The sequence below is a fragment of the Tachyglossus aculeatus genome, chromosome 1 (assembly GCF_015852505.1).
Source record: "Tachyglossus aculeatus isolate mTacAcu1 chromosome 1, mTacAcu1.pri, whole genome shotgun sequence".
NCBI classification, from domain to species: domain Eukaryota; kingdom Metazoa; phylum Chordata; class Mammalia; order Monotremata; family Tachyglossidae; genus Tachyglossus; species Tachyglossus aculeatus.
The window spans coordinates 5,292,247-5,313,357 of record NC_052066.1 but is presented as its reverse complement, the minus strand read 5'-3'; the positions used below and the strand labels follow the sequence as shown (position 1 = coordinate 5,313,357).

The 21,111-nt window shown below is 52.3% G+C and overlaps 1 protein-coding gene across 1 annotated transcript in view; it reads right to left on the bottom strand.

Annotated features, from left to right (window-relative positions):
* Nucleotides 1-792: 792 nt before the first annotated feature.
* Nucleotides 793-21,111, bottom strand: part of GMPPA (GDP-mannose pyrophosphorylase A) — a 44,207-nt gene continuing 23,888 nt past the window's right edge. Inside the window, 7 exon segments of the mRNA XM_038743269.1 lie at nt 793-1,194; nt 2,918-3,086; nt 5,956-6,048; nt 6,130-6,176; nt 10,885-10,982; nt 12,909-13,043; nt 18,301-18,422. Coding sequence (XP_038599197.1) covers nt 1,094-1,194; nt 2,918-3,086; nt 5,956-6,048; nt 6,130-6,176; nt 10,885-10,982; nt 12,909-13,043; nt 18,301-18,422 — 765 coding nt within the window. The 3' untranslated portion in view covers nt 793-1,093.

Here is a 21,111-nt window from a genome sequence, read left to right as displayed (position 1 = left end):
CGTTCAAGAAATACGACTGAATGAATGAATGAATACTTTGCACATAGTAAGCGTTGAACAAATACCATCATTATTATTATTATATTATTATTACCCAACAATGGGCTCACAGTCGTATTTATTGAGCGCTCACTGTGTGCAGAGCACTGTACTAAGCGCTTGGGAAGTACAAGTTGGCAACATACAGAGACGGCAGCGTGGCTTGGCAGAAAGAGCCCGGGCTTTGGAGTCAGAGGTCATGGGTTCAAATCCCAGCTCCTCCAATTGTCAGCTGGGTGGCTTTGGGCAAGTCACTTCATTTCTCCGTGCCCCAGTTCCCTCATCTGTAAAATGGGAATGAAGACCGTGAGCCCCAGGTGGGACAAACTGATCACCTTGTAACCTCCCCAGCGCTTAGAACGGTGCTTTGAGCCCACTGTTGGGTCGGGATCGTCTCTATATGTTGCCCTTGTACTTCCCAAGCACTTAGTACAGTGCTCTGCACACAGTAAGCGTTCAAGAAATACGACTGAATGAATGCTTTGCACATAGTAAGCACTGAACAAATACCATCATTATTATTATTATATTATTATTACCCAACAACGGGCTCACAGTCGTATTTATTGAGCGCTTACTGTGTGCAGCAGAGCCCTGGCCTAACAGTGCTTTGCACATAGTAAGTGCGTAAGAAATGCCATCATTATTATTATTATTACTAAGCGCTCGGTTTCCCCTCTCGCCCGCTCAGACCCCCAAGTCCCCCCCCCGACCAACCCACCTCTGGCCCACAGAGACAACGAGAGACAGATATCTCTGGAGAGCATGTTCTGGGTGAGAGGGGGAGGAGGGCGGGGGGCGATGAGGACGACTCCCCTTCCCCACAAGGCCCGGGTCAGGCGGAGCCGGGGCAGGGGGGTCAACGCTGAGCCGGGAATCCGATTTATTATTCATGAGCCTGCGGGCCGCGACTCCAATTTAAATGCTAATAGAGGGGGGGCGGGCCCTGACTCAGTTGCCCACCCCCAGGCTCCGGTGGCCCCCCCTTTCCGCCCCCCCACCAGCCTGGGCCCGGTGGCCCCTCGGGTCCGCAGGTGGTCCTCGGGGAGTGGGGTCAGAGGATGATCTGGTTGGTGAAGCTTCGGCTCAGCTCCTTGTGCGGGAGAACGATGGCGTTGAGGATCAGGACCTCCGGCGGGATTCGCACCCGGCAACCTGGGGGGGGGGACCGGCGGAGACGTGGTGAACGGGCAGAGATGCAGGAAGAGGCAGAGATGTAGGATGCGGGCAGAGACAAGGAGTAGGCGGAGACACAGGGCACAGGCAGAGACGCAGAGACGTGAGGAGCGGGCAGAGGAACGGGGAACAGACAAGGAGAGTGGGCAGAGATGCAGGGCACAGGCAGAGACGCAGAGACGTGAGGAGTGGGCAGAGGAACGGAACAGAGACGAGAAGAGTGGGCAGAGATGCAGGGCACAGGCAGAGATGCAGAGATGTGAGGAGCAGGCAGAGGAACAGGGAACAGAGACAAGGAGAGTGGGCAGAGATGCAGGGCACAGGCAGAGACGAGGGGAGCAGGCACAGATGCAGAGACGTGAGGAGCGGGCAGACAAGGAGAGTGGGCAGAGATGCAGGGCACAGGCAGAGATGAGGGGAGCAGGCAGAGACACAGACGTGAGGAGCGGGCAGAGGAACAGGGAACAGAGACAAGGAGAGTGGGCAGAGATGCAGGGCACAGGCAGAGACACGGGGAGCAGGCAGAGATGCAGGGCACAGGCAGAGATGCAGAGACGTGAGGAGTGGGCAGAGGAACGGAACAGAGACGAGAAGAGTGGGCAGAGATGCAGGGCACAGGCAGAGATGCAGAGACGTGAGGAGCAGGCAGAGGAACAGGGAACAGAGACAAGAAGAGTAAGCAGAGATGCAGGGCACGGGCAGAGACGCAGGGCACAGGCAGAGATGCAGAGACGTGAGGAGCGGGCAGAGGAACAGGGAACAGAGACAAGGAGAGTGGGCAGAGATGCAGGGCACAGGCAGAGACGAGGGGAGCAGGCACAGACGCAGAGACGGGAAGAGCGGGCAGAGGAACAGGGAACAGAGACAAAGAGAGTGGGCAGAGATGCAGGGCACAGGCAGAGACACGGGGAGCAGGCAGAGATGCAGAGACGTGAGGAGTGGGCAGAGAAACAGGGAACAGAGACAAGGAGAGTGGGCAGAGATGCAAGGCACAGGCAGAGACACGGGGAGCAAGCAGAGACACAGACGTGAGGAGCGGGCAGAGGAACAGGGAACAGAGACAAGGAGAGTGGGCAGAGATGCAGGGCACAGGCAGAGGCGAGGGGAGCAGGCAGAGACACAGACATGAGGAGCGGGCAGAGGAACAGGGAACAGAGACAAGGAGAGTGGGCAGAGATGCAGGGCACAGGCAGAGATGAGGGGAGCAGGCAGAGACACAGACATGAGGAGCGGGCAGAGGAACAGGGAACAGAGAGAAGGAGAGTGGGCAGAGATGCAGGGCACAGGCAGAGACACGGGGAGCAGGCAGAGATGCAGGGCACAGGCAGAGACGCAGAGATGTGAGGAGCGGGCAGAGGAACAGGGAACAGAGACAAGGAGAGTGGGCAGAGATGCAGGGCACAGGCAGAGACATGGGGAGCAGGCAGAGACGCAGAAACGTGAGGAGCGGGCAGACAAGGAGAGTGGGCAGAGATGCAGGGCACAGGCAGAGACACAGGGAACAAGCAAAGATGCAGGGAACAGGCAGAGAGAAGGGGAGTGGGTGAGACATGGAGAACAGGCAGAGACAAGGGGCAGCGGGCAGAGACGGGGGTGGTGGTGGTGTCAGTCTGCCCCGACAGCCCCTATAGCCAGTGTAGCCCCCCCGCCCCTGTCACCCTTCGCCCTCCCACCCCCACCACGGGGGAGAGGGACAGCATACCGAGTATCGTGATGGCGGGAAGCAGCTTCCCGTCTCGGAAGAGGCTCTCGCTGTCCACGCGGGCGTGGGGGTCGTTGGGGTTGGGGTCGCTGGGGGTCCCCTCGACCCGGGCCCAGTGGCCCACGCTGCTTCCCCAGCCCACGATGCTGTTCAGCACACACGTGTGCTCCTGCACAACACGGGGGAGGGCGGGGGTGGGAGGAGGGGGTGACGGTGAGCCCGCTTTCGGGTAAGGACCGTCTCTATACGTTGCCAACTTGGACTTCCCAAGCGCTTAGTCCAGTGCTCTGCACACAGGAAGCGCTCAATAAATACGATTGAATGAATGAATGAATGAATGAATGACCGGGGCGGCTAGGCCCACTTCTTCTTCTCCCCATCACCGTCCCTGACCCCCCTCCCTTGACCCACTGGGCATCCCCAGCGTGGCTCAGTGGAAAGAGCCCGGGCTTGGGAGCCAGAGGTCATGGGTTCAAATCCCGGCTCCTCCAACTATCAGCTGTGTGACTTTGGGCAAGTCTCTTTACTTCTCTGGGCCTCAGTTCCCTCATCTGGAAAATGGGGATTAAGACTGTGAGCCCCCCGTGGGACAACCTGATCATCTTGTTTCCCCCCCAGCGCTTAGAACAGTGCTTTGCACATAGTAAGCGCTTAACAAATACCATCATTATTATTCAGCGTGGCACAGTGGAAAGAGCCCGGGCTTGGGAGCCAGAGGTCATGGGTTCAAATCCCGGCTCCTCCAACTGGCAGCTGTGTGACTTTGGGCAAGTCTCTTTACTTCTCTGGGCCTCAGTTCCCTCATCTGGAAAATGGGGATTAAGACTGTGAGCCCCCCGTGGGACAACCTGATCATCTTGTTTCCCCCCCAGCGCTTAGAACAGTGCTTTGCACATAGTAAGCGCTTAACAAATACCATCATTATTATTCAGCGTGGCACAGTGGAAAGAGCCCGGGCTTGGGAGCCAGAGGTCATGGGTTCAAATCCCGGCTCCTCCAACTGGCAGCTGTGTGACTTTGGGCAAGTCTCTTTACTTCTCTGGGCCTCAGTTCCCTCATCTGGAAAATGGGGATTAAGACTGTGAGCCCCCCGTGGGACAACCTGATCATCTTGTTTCCCCCCCAGCGCTTAGAACAGTGCTTTGCACATAGTAAGCGCTTAACAAATACCATCATTATTATTCAGCGTGGCACAGTGGAAAGAGCCCGGGCTTGGGAGCCAGAGGTCATGGGTTCAAATCCCGGCTCCTCCAACTGGCAGCTGTGTGACTTTGGGCAAGTCTCTTTACTTCTCTGGGCCTCAGTTCCCTCATCTGGAAAATGGGGATTAAGACTGTGAGCCCCCCGTGGGACAACCTGATCATCTTGTTTCCCCCCCCAGCGCTTAGAACAGTGCTTTGCACATAGTAAGCGCTTAACAAATACCATCATTATTATTCAGCGTGGCACAGTGGAAAGAGCCCGGGCTTGGGAGCCAGAGGTCATGGGTTCAAATCCCGGCTCCTCCAACTGGCAGCTGTGTGACTTTGGGCAAGTCTCTTTACTTCTCTGGGCCTCAGTTCCCTCATCTGGAAAATGGGGATTAAGACTGTGAGCCCCCCGTGGGACAACCTGATCATCTTGTTTCCCCCCCAGTGCTTAGAACAGTGCTTTGCACATAGTAAGCGCTTAACAAATACCATCATTATTATTCAGCGTGGCACAGTGGAAAGAGCCCGGGCTTGGGAGCCAGAGGTCATGGGTTCAAATCCCGGCTCCGCCAACTGTCAGCTGGGTGACTTGGGGCAAGTCACTTCACTTCTCTGGGCCTCAGTTCCCTCATCTGGAAATGGGGGTTAAAACTGTGAGCTCCCCGTGGGACAACCAGATCACCTTATAACCTCCCCAACGCTTAGAACAGTGCTTTGCACATATTAAGCACTTAACAAATACCATCATTATTATTACTGAGCCCCCTCCTTCCTCTCCCCCTCCTCCCCCCTCCATCCCACCTGCCTTACCTCCTTCCCTTCCCCACAGCACCTGTATATACGGATATATGTTTGTACGTATTTATTACTCTATTTATTATTTATCTTACTGGTACATATCTATTCTATTTATTTTATTTTGTCAATATGTTTGGTTTTGTTGTCTGTCTCCCCCTTCTAGACTGTGAGCCCACTGTTGGGTAGGGACCGTCTCTATAAGTTGCCAACTTGGACTTCCCAAGCGCTTAGTCCAGTGCTCTGCACACAGTAAGCACTCAATAAATATGATTGATTGATTGATTGATTGACTGTGAGCCCCAGGCGGGACAACCTGATCACCTTGTATCCCCCCCAGCTCTTAGAACCGTGCTCTGCACATAGTAAGCGCTTAACAAATACCATCATTATTATTATTATCCCTTTAATAATCATTATTAATAATTTAATAATTATTACTATTATTATCAAGGCCCTGCTGAGAGCTCACCTCCTCCAGGAGGCCTTCCCACACTGAGCCCCTTCCTTCCGCTCCCCCTCGTCCCCCTCTCCATCCCCCCCATCTTACCTCCTTCCCTTCCCCACAGCCCCTGTATATATGTTTGTACGTATTTATTACTCTATTTATTTATTCTACTTGTCCATAACTATTCTATTTATTTTATTTTGTTAGTATGTTTGGTTTTGTTCTCTGTCTCCCCCTTCTAGACTGTGAGCCCACTGTTGGGTAGGGACCGTCTCTATAAGTTGCCGACTTGGACTTCCCGAGCGCTTAGTCCAGTGCTCTGCACACAGTAAGCACTCAATAAATATGATTGATTGATTGACTGTGAGCACCACGCGGGACAACCTGATCACCTTGTATCCCCCCCAGCGCTTAGAACAGTGCTTTGCACATAGTAAGCGCTTAACAAATACCATCATTATTATTATTATCCCCGCCCCACGACTCTAAGCTCACGGTGGGCAGGGAATGCGTCTCTGTATTGTTCTACTGGACTCTCCAAAGCGCTCAGTATGGTGCTCGGCACACAGTAAGCGCTCTGTCGGAACGATGGAAAGAATGAATACCTGCAGCGTCGCTCCATGGAGCACGATGGACTCTCGCAGGCGGGCGCCTTCTCCTACGGTCACCCCCTCCCCGATGGACACGTTAGGACCGAGCTGGGGGAGAGAAGGGGGTCAGAGGTCGGCGGGGGAGCCCCCCGCTCCCCCAAACCCCACCCCGGACCCCACACAACTCACCACAGCTGACGATGCGACCTGGGCTGTCGGGTGGATGTAAACGTTCCCTGGAATCAGAGCCGGAGGAGGAAGCCATCAATCAATAATAATACTAATAATGTTGGTATTTGTTGAGCGCTTCCTAGGTGCAAAGCACCGTTCTAAGCGCCGGGGTAGGTACAAGGTAATCAGGTTGTCCCATGAGGGGCTCGCAGTCTTCACCCCCATTTTACAGATGAGGCAACTGAGGCCCGGAGAAGTGAAGTGATTTGCCCAACGTCACACAGCTGACAAGCGGCGGGGCCGGGATTTGAACCCACGACCTCTGACTCCGAAGCCCGGGCGCTTGCCACTGAGCCACGCTGAGCGCTTACTGTGTGCAGAGGCCTGTGTGAGGCCTGTGGTGGCTCAGAGAGAAAGTAACAGCCTTGAAAGGCTCGAGGCCCTGGGTTCTAATCCCTTCTCTGGTATGAGAGTTTAAAAAAAAATTGTAAATAACTAGGAGGGTCTAGAATAGATCACTTAAGAGTGCTGAGATAAAATTTTAAGCGCTTAGGACAGTGCTCTGCACATAGTAAGCACTCAATAAATACGATTGATGATGATTGATGCAGAGCACTCTAATGATAGTAATGATGGTACTTTTAGACTGTGAGCCCACTGTTGGGTAGGGACTGTCTCTATATGTTGCCAATTTGTACTTCCCAAGCGCTTAGTACAGTGCTCTGCACATAGTAAGCGCTCAATAAATACGATTGATGATGATGATGATGATGGTATTTGTTAAGCGCTTACTATGTGCAAAGCACTGTTCTAAGCGCTGGGGGGGATACAAGGTGATCAGGGTGTCCCACGGGGGGCTCACGGTCTTCATTCCCATTTTCCAGATGAGGCCCAGAGAAGTGAAGTGACTTGCCCAAAGTCACACAGCTCACAACTGGCGGAGCGGGATTAGAACTCACAACCTCTGACTCCCAAGCCCGGGCTCTTTCCGCCGAGCCACGCTGCTTCTCTCTACTAAGCGCATGGGAAAGGACGACACAACGCTACAACAGACGTGCTTAGTACAGTGCTCTGCACGCAGTAAGCGCTCAATAAATACGATCGAATGAATGAACGTTCCCAGCGGCTAGAGCCCGGGCCTGGGAGGGAGAAGGTCATGGGTTCTAATTCCGCTCCACCCCCTCATCATCATCATCATCATCAATCGTATTTATTGAGCGCTTACTATGTGCAGAGCACTGCACTAAGCGCTTGGGAAGTACAAATTGGCAACATCTAGAGACAGTCCCTACCCAACAGTGGGCTCACAGTCTATAAGGGGAAGACAGAGAACAAAACCAAACATACTAACAAAATAAAATAAATAGAATAGATATGTACAAGTAAGAAAAATAAATAAATACATAGAGTAATAAATATGTACAAACATATCTGCTGGGTGACCTTGGGTGAGTCACTTCACTTCTCTGTGCCTCGGTCACCTCATCTGTAAAATGGGGATGAAGACCGCGAGCCCTCCGTGGGACAACCTACTCACCTTGTAACCTCCCCAGCGCTTAGAACAGTGCTTTGCACATAGTAAGCGCTTAATAAATGCCATTATTATTATTCTCTGGGTCTCAGTTCCCTCATCTGTCAAATGGGGATTGAGACTGTGAGCCCCACGTGGGACAGGGACTGTGTCCAACCTGGTTAGCTTGTCTCTACCACAGTGCTTAGTACAGTGCCTGGCACATAATAATAATAATAATAATAATGTTGGTATTTGTTAAGCGCTTACTCTGTGCAAAGCACTGTTCTAAGCGCTGGGGTAGATACAAGGTAATCAGGTTGTCCCACGAGGGGCTCACAGTCTTCATCCCCATTTTACAGATGAGGGAACTGAGGCCCAGCGAAGTGAAGTGACTTGCCCAACGTCACACAGCTGACAAGTGGCGGAGCCGGGATTTGAACCCACGACCTCTGACTCCAAAGCCCGGGCTCTTTCCACTGAGCCACGCTGCTTCTCTAGGAAGCGCTTCACAAATGCCATAAACAACAACATTCCCTGCCCACGATGAGTTCACAGCCTTGAGGGGGAGAGAGACGTTAATATAAATATATTATGGAAATGGCTCAGCGGAAAGAGCCCGGGCTTGGGAGTCAGAGGTCATGGGTTCTAATCCTGGCTCCACCACATGTCCGCTGTGTGACCTTGGGCAAGTCACTTCACTTCTCTGAGCCTCAGTTCCCTCATCTGTAAAATGGGGATTAAGACTGTGAGCCCCATGTGGAACAACCTGATCATCTTGTATTCCCCCCCATGCTTAGAACAGTGCTTCGCACATAGTAAGCGCTTAACAAATGCCATCATTATTATTATTATTATTATTATATGGACAGAAGCGTTGTGGGGCTGGGGGTGTGTGTGAGCCCACTTCTAGACTGTGAGCCCATTGTTGGGTAGGGACTGTCTCTATATGTTGCCAACTTGTACTTCCCAAGCGCTTAGTACAGTGCTCTGCACACAGTAAGTGCTCAATAAATATGATTGATTGATTGATTGATTGAACACAGGGAGCGAGTCAGGGCGACGTGGAGTGGAGTGGGAGACGAGGAAACGGCGGGCTTAGTGAGGGAAGGTCTCCTGGAGGAGGTGGGCCTTCTGCTGCTTCAGCAGAAGCAGCGTGGCTCAGTGGAAAGAGCCTTTGTTTTGAAGTCAGAGGTCATGGGTTCAAATCCCGGCTCTGCCAATTGTCAGCTGTGTGACTTTGGGTAAGTCACTTCACTTCTCTGGGCCTCAGTTCCCTCATCTGTAAAATGGGGATGAAGACTGTGAGCACCCCATGGGACAACCTGATCACCTTGTAAACTCCCCAGCGCTTAGAACAGTGCTTGGCACATAGTAAGCACTTAATAAATGCCATTATTATTATTATTATTATTATTATAAGGCTTTGAAAGGTGGGGAGAGTCATCATCTGTCGGCTGTGAGGAGGGAGGGTGTTCCACGCCACAAGCAGGACGTGGGCCGGGGGTCGGTGGCGAGATCGAGGGACAGGGAACGAGATAAAGCCTCAGAAACCTCAGGGTCTGGGGTGAGGCCGAAGTCAGTGGCTGGAGGGGAAACTGAGGACGGGTGCGGAGGGCCAGGGGTGAGGGCTCAGAGGGCTCGAAGTTACTTGTACATATCTATTCTATTTATTTTATTTTGTTAGTATGTTTGGTTTTGTTCTCTGTCTCCCCCTTTTCGACTGTGAGCCCACTGTTGGGTAGGGACTGTCTCTATATGTTGCCAACTTGGACTTCCCAAGCGCTTAGTACAGTGCTCTGCACACAGTAAGCGCTCAATAAATACGATTGATGATGATATGTTGCCAACTTGTACTTCCCAAGCGCTATAGTACAGTGCTCTGCACACAGTAAGCGCTCAATAAATACGATTGATTGATTGAGCTCGTTGTGGGCAGGGCTTAGGTCTTTCTGTTGTTGTATTGTACTCTCCCAAGTGCTTAGTAATAATAATAATAATGATGGTATTTGTTAAGCGCTTACTATGTGCCAAGCACTGTTCTAAGCGCTGGGGGATACAAGGTGATCCGGTTGTCCCACATAGGGCTCACGGTCTTTATCCCCACTTTACAGATGAGGGAACTGAGGCCCAGAGAAGTGAAGTGACTTGCCCAAAGTCACACAGCTGACAGTGTCCCGCGCACAGCAGCAGCTTGGGGAGCAGCCTGGCGTGGTGGCTAGAGCCCTGACCCTGGAGTCAGAAGGTCATGGGTTCTAATCCAGGCTCTGCTTCTTGTCTGCTGTGTGACCTTGGGAAAGTCACTGACCTTCTCCGGGCCTCAGTTACCTCATCCGGAAAATGGGGATGGAGACCATGAGCCCCACATGGGACAGGGACTGTGTCCAACCTGATTTGCTTGTATCCACCCCAGCACTTAGTACAGTGTCTGGCACATAGTAAGTGCTTAAATACCATAATTATTATTATAGTATGCACTCAGTGACGATGATGATAGTATTTGTTAAGCACTTTCTATGTGCAAAGCACTGTTCTAAGCGCTGGGGACATTACAAGGTGATCAAGTTGTCCCAGTTTTAATCCCCATTCTACAGATGAGGTAACTAAGGCCCAGAGAAGTGAAGTGACTTGCCCAAAGTCACCCAGCTGACAAGCGGCAGAGCCGGGATTTGAGCCCATTACATATTTATTACTCTGTTTATTTATTTTACTTGTCCATATCTATCCTATTTATTTTATTTTGTTGGTATGTTTGGTTTTGTTCTCTGTCTCCCCCTTTTAGACTGTGAGCCCACTGTTGGGTAGGGACTGTCGCTATGTGTTGCCAATTTGTACTTCCCAAGAGCTTAGTACAGTGCTCTGCACATAGTAAGCGCTCAATAAATACGATTGATGATGATGATGATGACCTCTGACTCCAAAGCTCGGGCTCTTTCCACTGAGCCGCGCTGCTCCTCCCCCATCAGCCCAATAAATACAATTAAATGAATGGAAAATGGTGGTCAGAAGAGAACGCAGGGGACGGGTGTGAGGGGTTGGGATGGGGGGAAGGGATCAGACGGTCCTTCTGTACGGTGCTCTTTTAGACTGTGAGCCCACTGTTGGGTAGGGACCGTCTCTATATGTTGCCAATTTGTACTTCCCAAGCGCTTAGTACAGTGCTCTGCACATAGTAAGCGCTCAATAAATACGACTGATGATGATGACGATGCTCTGCACGCAGAAAGCGCTCAATAAATAGGACCGAATGAACGAATGAGTACCTCGGATGCGGGGCCCGGTCGGAGAGTCTTGAGCCAGACGCTCGGGATGGGTACGCTGGTAGCGGTTTAGGTAGAGACGGGAGGCGTAGAGGGCCGAGCTGTGGGGGTGGGAGAGGGGCAGGGGAGGGTGGGGGCTGGGTGGGGTGACCCCCCAGCCCCCTATTCCTGGAGACCCTTCCTCTTTTCCTTCCCACCCCGGAATCTGAACCCTTATCCGCCACCACAGGCCGCCCCCCAGCTCTCCCAGACCCTCCAGCTCCCCCAGGCCCGACTTTATTCTAATAATAATAATTATTATTAGTATTCTGCGAATCTTATCTGGCTCCACAGTCTCCCTTAGCTCTCCCAGTCCCTGTCTTACTCTGCAAATGAGAATTTCTCCCCGGACCTCCCCAAGTCCCCAGGCTCAGCTCCCCAAAGACCCAGTCTCTCCCCAAGTCTTTGATCTGGGTCCCCGGGCCCCCAGCTCCCCTGCCTTACTCTTTGAATCTGATCTGGCTCCACAGATAATAATAATAATGGCATTTATTAAGCACTTACTAGGTGCCAAGCACCTTCTAAGCGCTAGGGAGGTTACAAGGTGATCAGGTTGTCCCACCGGGGGAGGGGGGGCTCACAGTCTTCATCCCCATTTCCCAGATGAGGGAACTGAGGCCCAGAGAAGTGAAGTGACTTGCCCAAAGTCACCCAGCTGACGACTGGCGGAGCCGGAATTTGAACCCACGATCTCTGACTCCCAATAATAATAATAATAATTATTATTATTATGGCATTTGTTAAGTGCTTACTATGTGCAAAGCACTGTTCTAAGCGCTGGGGGGGATACAATGTGATCAAGTTGTCCCACGTGGGGCTCACAGTCTTAATCCCCATTTTTACAGATGAGGGAACTGAGGCTCCGAGAAGTTAAGTGACTTGCCCAAGGTCACACAGCAGACTTGTGGTGGAGCCAGGATTCAAACCCATGACCTCTGACTCCAAAGCCCGGGCTCTTTCCACTGAGCCACGCTGCTTCTCCCCTTCAGCTCCCCCAGGCCCAATCTTACCCTGCGGATTTGATCTGGCTCCACTGACACCCCCTAGCACCCCCAGGCCCGGCTCCCCCAGGGCCCTGCTTTACTCTGAGAATTTGATCTGCCCCCACAAACCTTCCTGTCTCCCTCAGGCCCAGCTCCCCCGGGACCTGCTTTACTCTGAGAATTTGATCTGCCCCCACAGACCCCCCTAGCTGCCCCAGGCCTGGATTCCCCAGGCCCAGCCTTACTCTGTGAATCTTATCCGGCTCCACAGACCTTCCCAGCTCCCCCCGGCCCAGGCCTAGCACCCCAGACCCAATCTTACCCCACAGATTTGATCTGGCTCCACTGACACCCCCTAGCACCCCCAGGCCCAGCTCCCCCAGGGCCCTGCTTTACTCTGAGAATTTGATCTGCTCCCACAAACCCCGAGACCTGCTTTACTCTGAGAATTTGATCTGCCCCCACAGATCTCCCTAGCTGCCCCAGGCCTGGCTCCCCTAGGCCTCCCTACTTTACTCTGAGAATTTGCTTTGGCTCCACAGACCTCCCTAGCTGCCCCAGGCCTGGCTCCCCTAGGCCTCCCTACTTTACTCTGAGAATTTGATTTGGCTCCACAGACCTCCCTAGCTGCCCCAGGCCTGGCTCCTCCCGGGCCCTTCTTTACTCTGAGAAGTTGATCTGCCCCAACAGACCTCCCTAGCTGCCCCAGACCTGACTCCCCCAGGCCCGGCTCCTCCGGGCCCTGCTTTACTCTGAGAATTTTGGTCTGCCCCCAGACCTCCCTAGCTGCCCCAGGCCTGGATTCCCCAGGCCCAGCCTTACTCTGTGAATCTTATCCAGCTCCACAGACCTCCCTAGCTCCCCCAGGCTCAGTTTCTCCAGGCCCAGGCTTACCCCACGGATTTGATCTGCCCCCCCAGGCCCGGCTCCCTCAGGCCCAGCCTTATTCTGAGAATCTCATCAGGCTCCACAGGCCCTCCCAGCTCCCCCGGGGCCCAGGCTTACCCCGCGGATTTGATTTGGCTCCACAGACCGTGCGTCAGGTGCAGAAAAAGTTGGCCTTGGCCAGCCAAGGCGGTGAACACGTCATGCTCTAGGCTCACCATCCCTCGTGGCCACGCCACTCCGAGACCCTTCTCCCTGCACACACATACACACCAGATCCCAACCCTCACCTACTGACCCTGGGGCTCGGGAACTTCCCCCAACGAGCAAAAGTTTCCCGAGTCCTTTCCGGGATGGCCACAGTGGAGGGGGATCGGGGTGGATTCAGATCCGGAGTGCCCGGGGAGGCAGCGGGAAGTCGGTCTCAGAATGCCCAGGGAGACGGAGGGGAGTTAATAATAATAATGGCATTTATTAAGCGCTTACTATGTGCAAAGCATGTTCTAAGCACTGGGGAGGTTACAAGGTAATCAGGTTGTCCCACGGGGGGCTCACAGTCTTCATCCCCATTCTACAGATGAGGGAATTGAGGCACAGAGAAGTGAAGTGACTTGCCCAAAGTCCCACAGATAAGTGGCAGAGCTGGGATTTGAACCCATGACCTCTGACTCCAAAGCCCAGGCTCTTTCCACTGAGCCACGAGTTGGGCCTAGAATGCCCAGAGAGGCAGAGAGGATTCAGGTCCCGAGTCCCCAGGCAGAAGGGAGTAGCGTGATTCAGTGGAAAGAGCCCGGGCTTTGGAGTCAGAGGTCATGGGTTCAAACCCCGGCTCTGCCAATTGTCAGCTGAATGACTTTGGGCAAGTCACTTCACTTCTCTGGGCCTCAGTTACCTCATCTGTAAAATGGGGATGAAGACTGGGAGCCCTCTGTGGGAAAACCTGATCACCTTGTAACCTCCCCAGTGCTTAGAACAGTGCTTGGCACATAGTAAGCGCTTAACAAATGCCATCATTATTACACCCGCAATGCCCAGGGAGACAAAGGGGAGTTCATTCATTCAATCGTATTTATTGAGCGCTTACTGTGTGCAAGCACTGGACTAAGCGCTTGGGAAGTACAAGTTGGCAACATATAGAGACGGTCCCTACCCAACAATGGGCTCACAGTCTAGAAGAAGGGCTCACAGTCCCAATCTGAGTTGACCCAGAATGCCCAGAGAGGCAGAGAGGATTCAGGCCCAGCGTGCCCAGAGAGGCAGAGGGGAGTTGGATCCAGATTGCCCAGGGAGGCAGAGGTGAATCAGGCCCCATGTGCCCAGGAAGGGAGCAGGGATTCAGACGAAAGTGCCCAGGATGGCAGAGGGAAGTAGGATCCAGAATGCCCAAGAAGGGAGTGGGGAGTCAGTCCCAGGGTGCCCAGGGAGGCAGATGGGAGGCTGATCCAGGATGCCCAGGAAGGCAGATGGGAGGCTGATCCAGGATGCCCAGGGAGGCAGCAGGAAGTCGGACCCCAAATGCCCAGGGAGGCAGCAGGAAGTCGGACCCCAAGTGCCCAGGGACGCAGCTGGAAGTCAGACCCAAAATGCCCAGGGAGGCAGCAGGAAGTCAGACCCAAAATGCCCAGGGAGGCAGAGGAGAATCAGGCCCCACGTGCCCAGGAAGGGAGCAGGGAGTCAGATGAAAGTGCCCAGGATGGCACAGGGAAGTAGGACCCAGAATGCCCAGGAAGGGAATGGGGAGTCAGTCCCAGAGTGCCCAGGGAGGCAGACAGGAGGCAGATCCAGGATGCCCAGGGAGGCAACAGGAAGTCGGACCCCAAATGCCCAGGGACGCAGCAGGAAGTCGGACCCAAAATGCCCAGGGAGGCAGAGGAGGATCAGGCCCCATGTGCCCAGGAAGGGAGCAGGGAGTCGGATGAAAGTGCCCAGGATGGCACAGGGAAGTAGGACCCAGAATGCCCACGAAGGGGGTGGGGAGTCTGTCCCAGAGTGCCCAGGGAGGCAGACGGGAGGCAGATCCAGGATGCCCAGGGAGGCAGCAGGAAGTTGGACCCCAAATGCCCAGGGACGCAGCAGGAAGTCGGACCCAAAATGCCCAGGGAGACAGAGGAGAATCAGGCCCCACGTGCCCAGGAAGGGAGCAGGGAGTCAGATGAAAGTGCCCAGGATGGCAGAGGGAAGTAGGACCCAGAATGTCCAGGAAGGGAGTGGGGAGTCAGTCCCAGAGTGCCCAGGGAGGCAGACGGGAGGCAGATCCAGGATGCCCAGGGAGGCAGCAGGAAGTCGGACCCAAAATGCCCAGGGATGCAGCAGGAAGTCGGACCCAAAATGCCCAGGGAGGCAGAGGAGGATCAGGCCCCATGTGCCCAGGAAGGGAGCAGGGAGTCGGACGAAAGTGCCCAGGATGGCACAGGGAAGTAGGACCCAGAATGCCCACGAAGTGGGTGGGGAGTCTGTCCCAGAGTGCCCAGGGAGGCAGACGGGAGGCAGATCCAGGATGCCCAGGGAGGCAGCAGGAAGTCGGACCCCAAATGCCCAGGGACGCAGCAGGAAGTCGGACCCAAAATGCCCAGGGAGGCAGAGGAGGATCAGGCCCCATGCGCCCAGGAAGGGAGCAGGGAGTCGGACGAAAGTGCCCAGGATGGCACAGGGAAGTAGGACCCAGAATGCCCAGGAAGGGGGCGGGGAGTCAGTCCCAGAGTGCCCAGGGAGGCAGATGGGAGGCAGATTCAGGATGCCCAGGGAGGCAGCAGGAAGTCGGACCCCAAATGCCCAGGGACGCAGTAGGAAGTCGGACCCAAATGCCCAGGGAGGCAGGCCGGAGGCAGACCCAGGATGCCCAGGGAGGAAGTCGGACCCGGAATGCCCACGGAAAGGACCCGGGAGGGAGAGCATGAGCCTGGAGTCAAGAGACGGAGGCCCTAATCCCAGCTCTGCCCCTGGCAGTCCTCTAGACTGTAAGCTCGCTGTGGGCAGGGAACACGTCTGCCAGTTCCGTTAGACTAGAATAACAGTTACGGTCCTTGTTAAGCACTTACTATGTGCCAAGCACTGTTCTAAGCGCTGGGGGAGATACAAGGTCATCAGATTGGACACGGTTCCTTGTCATCATCATCAATCGATGATCAATCGTATTTATTGAGTGCTTACTATGTGCAGAGCACTGTACTAAGCGCTTGGGAAGTACAAATTGGCAACACAATTGTCCCACGTGGGGCTCACGCTCTTCAATCCCCATTTGACAGACGAGGTAACTGAGGCTCAGAGAAGGGAAGTGACTTTCCCAAGGTCACGGAGCAGACGAGGGGCGGAACTGGGATTAGAACCCAGATGATGATAATAATAATGATGGTATTTGTTAAGCGCTCACTCTGTGCCAAGCACTGTTCTAAGCGCTGGGGGGGATACAAGGTGATCAGGTTGTCCCACGTGGGGCTCACAGTCTTCATCCTTCATGCTTAAGAGAAGCAGCGTGACTCAGTGGCAAGAGCCCGGGCTTGGGAACCAGAGGTCATGGGTTCTAATCCCGGCTCTGCCGCTTGTCAGCTGTGGGACTTTGGGGAAGTCACTTCACTTCTCTGGGCCTCAGTTCCCTCATCTGGAAAATGGGGATGAAGACTGGGAGCCCCACGTGGGACAACCTGATCACCTTGTATCTCCCCCCACGGCGCTTAGAACAGTGCTTCGCACATAGTAAGCGTTTAACAAATGCCATCATTGTTATTATTATTATCCCCATTCTCCAGACGAGGTCACTGAGGCCCAGAGAACTTAAGTGACTTGCCCAAAGTCACACAGCAGACAAGGGGCGGAGTCGGGACTGGAGCCCATGACCTCTGACTCCCAAGCCCGGGCTCTCTCCAATCAATCAATCAATCAATCGTATTTATTGAGTGCTTACTGTGTGCAGAGCACTGTACTAAGCGCTTGGGAAGTACAAGTTGGCAACATATAGAGACAGTCCCTACCCAACAGTGGGCTCACAGTCTAAAAGGGGGAGACAGAGAACAAAACCAAACATACTAACAAAATAAAATAAATAGAATAGATATGTACAAGTAAAATAGGGCCACGCAGATCCTTCTGACGGAGGCCCTTGCGCTATCCACCATGCCATACTGCTTCCCACTGTACTCTCCCAAGCGCTTCGTACAGTGCTCTGCACGCAGGAAGTGCTCAATGAACACGACCGATTGATGGATCGGCTGGCCTGCTGGGTGATCTGAGGAAGAGTCCCTCAACCTCAGTTTCCGCATCTGTAAAATGGGGCTAAGCTTCCTCACCCGTCCTCTAAACTGTCAGCTCGTTGTGGGCAGGGACTGAGTCTGCTTACCATTGTACTGTCCCCACCCAAGCGCTTAGTACAGGGCTCTGCACACAGTGAGTGCTCAGTAAACCCGCCTGAATGAAAGAATGAATAATAATAATAATAATGTTGGTATTTTTAAGCGCTTACTATGTGCAGAGCACTGTTCTAAGCGCTGGGGGTAGATACAAGTTGATCAGGTTGTCCCACATGAGGCTCACAGTCTTAATCCCCATTTTACAGATGGGGTAACTGAGGCACAGAGAAGTTGAGTGACTTGCCCAAAGTCACACAGCTGACAATTGGCAGAGCCGGGGTTTGAACCCACGACCTCTGACTCCAAAGCCCGGGCTCTTCCCACTGAGCCACGCTGATGGAGAACCCCGGGTGGAATCGAATGTCAATCACGGGGTACTGGGAGCTCACCTCCTCCAGGAGGCCTTCCCAGATTGAGCCCCCTTTTTCCTCTCCTCCTTCCCCTCCCCACAGCACCTGTATATATATTTGTACCGATTTATTTCACTTGTACCTATTTACTATTCTATTTATCTTGTTAATGATTTGCATCTATCTTTAATTCTATTTGTCCTGACGATTTTGACACCCGTCTCCGTGTTCTGCTTTGCCGTCCGTCTCCCCCTTCTAGGCCGTGAGCCCGTCGTCGGGTAGGGGCCGTCTCTCTCTGTTGCCGACTTGCCCTTCCCAAGCGCTCAGTCCAATCAATCAATCAATCAATCGTATTTATTGAGCGCTTACTGTGAGCAGAGCACCGTACTAAGCGCTTGGGAAGTCCAAGTTGGCAACATATAGAGACCGTCCCTACCCAACAGTGGGCTCACAGTCTAGAAGGAGGAGACAGAGAACAAAACCAAACATACTAACAAAATAAAATAAATAGAATAGATATGTACAAGTAAAATAGAGTAATAAATCTGTACAAACATATATACATATATACAGGTGCTGTGGGGAAGGGAAGGAGGTAAGATGAGGGGGATGGAGAGGGGGAGTCCAGTGCCCTGCACGCAGTAAGCGCTCAATCAATACGACGGAATGAATGAATGGTCCGTTCCGTACCAACCGCGGCCTTCGGCCCTCGGACGGCGGGTGAACGGACACGGCCCCTGAGGTTTTGGGGGTTGGCGAGGGGGTCCCGAGGGGTGTGAGATATTCCCGAAAAAGCAGGGGTGGGGTGGGGGGTCTCACTGGAGCTGATTGCGTTGCAGGACATCTCCCAGGGGCTGCAGGGCCTCGGGAGAGAAGAGATAGATGCCGCAGTTGATGATGTCGCTGACGAACGTGCTCGGCTTCTCCACGTAGTGAAGGACCTAGGAGGGCAGTTTGAGTTTAGGGAAGCGAAAGCCTCGGGGGCCTGGCCTGCGGGGAGGTCTCATTAATATTAATAATATTAATATTATTAAATAGACTGAGCTCCCTCCTTCCTCTCCCCCTCAATCCCCCCCGCCTTACCTCCTTCCCTTCCCCACAGCACCTGTATATATGTCTATATGTTTGTACATTTTTATTACTCTATTCATTTTACTTGTACATTTTTATTCTATTTATTTTAATCTGTTAATATGTTTTATTGTCTGTCTCCCCCTTCTAGACTGTGAGCCCACTGTTGGGTAGGGACCGTCTCTATGTGTTGCCAACTTGGACTTCCCAAGCGCTTAGTACAGTGCTCTGCACACAGTAAGCGCTCAATAAATATGACTGACTGAATGAATGAATAATAACAATAACGAGAATGGTATTCATTCATTCAAGCGCTCAATAAATACGATTGAATGAATGAATGAATCAATCAATCGTATTTATTGAGCACTTACTTTGTGCAGAGCACTGTACTAAGTGCTTGGGAAGTACAAGTTGGCAACATATAGAGATGGTCCCTACCCAACAGTGGGCTCACAGTCCAAAATGAATGAATGAATAATAACAATAACGAGAATGGTATTCATTCATTCAATCGTATTTATTGAGATCTTACTGTGTGCAGAGCACTGTAATAATAATAATAATGGCATTTATTAAGTGCTCACTATGTGCAAAGCACTGTTCCAAGCGCTGGGAAGGTTACCAGGTGATCAGGTTGTCCCTCAGGGGGCTCACAGTCTTAACCCCCATTTTACAGATGAGGTAACTGAAGCCCAGAGAAGCGAAGTGACTGGCCCAAAGTCACACAGCTGACAGTTTGGCGGGGCCGGGGTTTGAACCCATGACCTCTGACTCCAAAGCCCGGGATCTTTCCACTGAGCCACGATGCTTCTCCATGATAATTCTCAATGAGAACAGTATCCATTCATTCATTCAATCATATTTATTGAGCGCTTACTGTGTGCAGAGCACTGAACTACCATGAGAAGCAGCGTGGCTCAGTGGAAAGAGCCCAGGCTTGGGAGTCAGAGGTCATGGGTTCAAATCTCGGCTCCACCAATTGTTAGCTGGGTGACTTTGGGCAAGTCACTTCACTTCTCTGGGCCTCAGTTCCCTCATCTGGAAAATGGGGATGAAGACCGTGAGCCCCACGTGGGACAACCTGATCACCTTGTAACCTCTCACAGTGCTTTGCACATAGTAAGCGCTTAATAAATGCCATCATTATTATGATATAGCTATAACTGTATTTGTTCTGATGATTTTGACACCTGTCTACCTGTTTTGTTTTGTTGTCTGTCTCCCCCTTCTAGACCGTGAGCCCATGGTTGGGTAGGGACCGTCTATGTGTTGCCGACTTGCACTTCCCAAGCGCTTAGTACAGTGCTCTGCACACAGTAAGCGCTCAATAAATACGATTGAATGAATGAAAGAACAAATACCATCATCATCACATACAGCAGACTGCCTCTCTCCCCACCTTCAAAGCGTTTATTAAGGTCACGTCTCCTTCAAGGGGCCTTCCCGGATTACGCCCTCTTTTCCCAGGCTCCCTCTCCCTCCTACGTCAGCTACGTACTTGGGAGAAGCAGTGTGGCACAGTGGAAAGAGCATGGGGCTTTGGAGTCAGAGGTCATGGGTTCAAATCCCGGCTCTGCCAATTGTCAGCTGTGTGACTTTGGGCAAGTCACTTAACTCCTCTAGGCCTCAGTTACCTCATCTGTAAAATGGGGATTAAGACTGTGAGCCCCCCATGGGACAACCTGATCACCTTGTAACCTCCCCAGCGCTTAGAACAGTGCTCTGCACATAGTAAGCGCTTAATAAATGCCATTATTATTATTATTATCCATGCCCTTTGGGCTTTGCACATAGTAAGCGCTTAATAAATGCCATTATTATGATTATTATCCATGCCCTTTGGGCTTTGCACATAGCGCTTAATAAATGCCATTATTATTATTATCCATGCCCTTTGGGCTTTTGATAATCGCCCTGCCCCCAAAGCACTTATGTACGTTTCTTTAAATTATATAAATTATTCATTCACATCAGTGTCTGTCTCTCCCTTCGGACTGTAAGATCGTTATGGGCAGGGAACGTGTCTACCAGCTAACTCTGTTGTATTGGACTCTCACGAGGGCTTAGTACAGTCCTCAAAACAGCGTGGCTTACTGGAAAGAGCCCGAGCTTGGGAGTCAGAGGTCGTGGATTCTAATCCCAGCTCCGCCACTTGTCCGCTGTGTGACTTCGGGCAAGTCGCTTCACTTCTCTGGGCCTCAGTGACCTCATCTGTCAAATGGGGATTAAAACTGTGAGCCCCACGTGGTACAACCTGATCACTTTGTATCTACCCCAGTGCTTAGAACAGTGCTTGGCACATAGTAAGCGCTTAACAACTACCATCATTATTATTCCTCCTCCCCATGCCCCCCGCCCTACCTCCATCCCCTCCCCACAGCACCTGTATATATATTTGTCCAGACTTATTACTCTGTTTTACTTGTACATATTTACTATTCTATTTATTTTGTTAATGCTGTGCATCTAGCTTTAATTCTATTTGTTCTGACGATTCTGACCCGTCTCCATGTTGTTTTGTTAATAATAATAATAATGATGGCATTTATTAAGCGC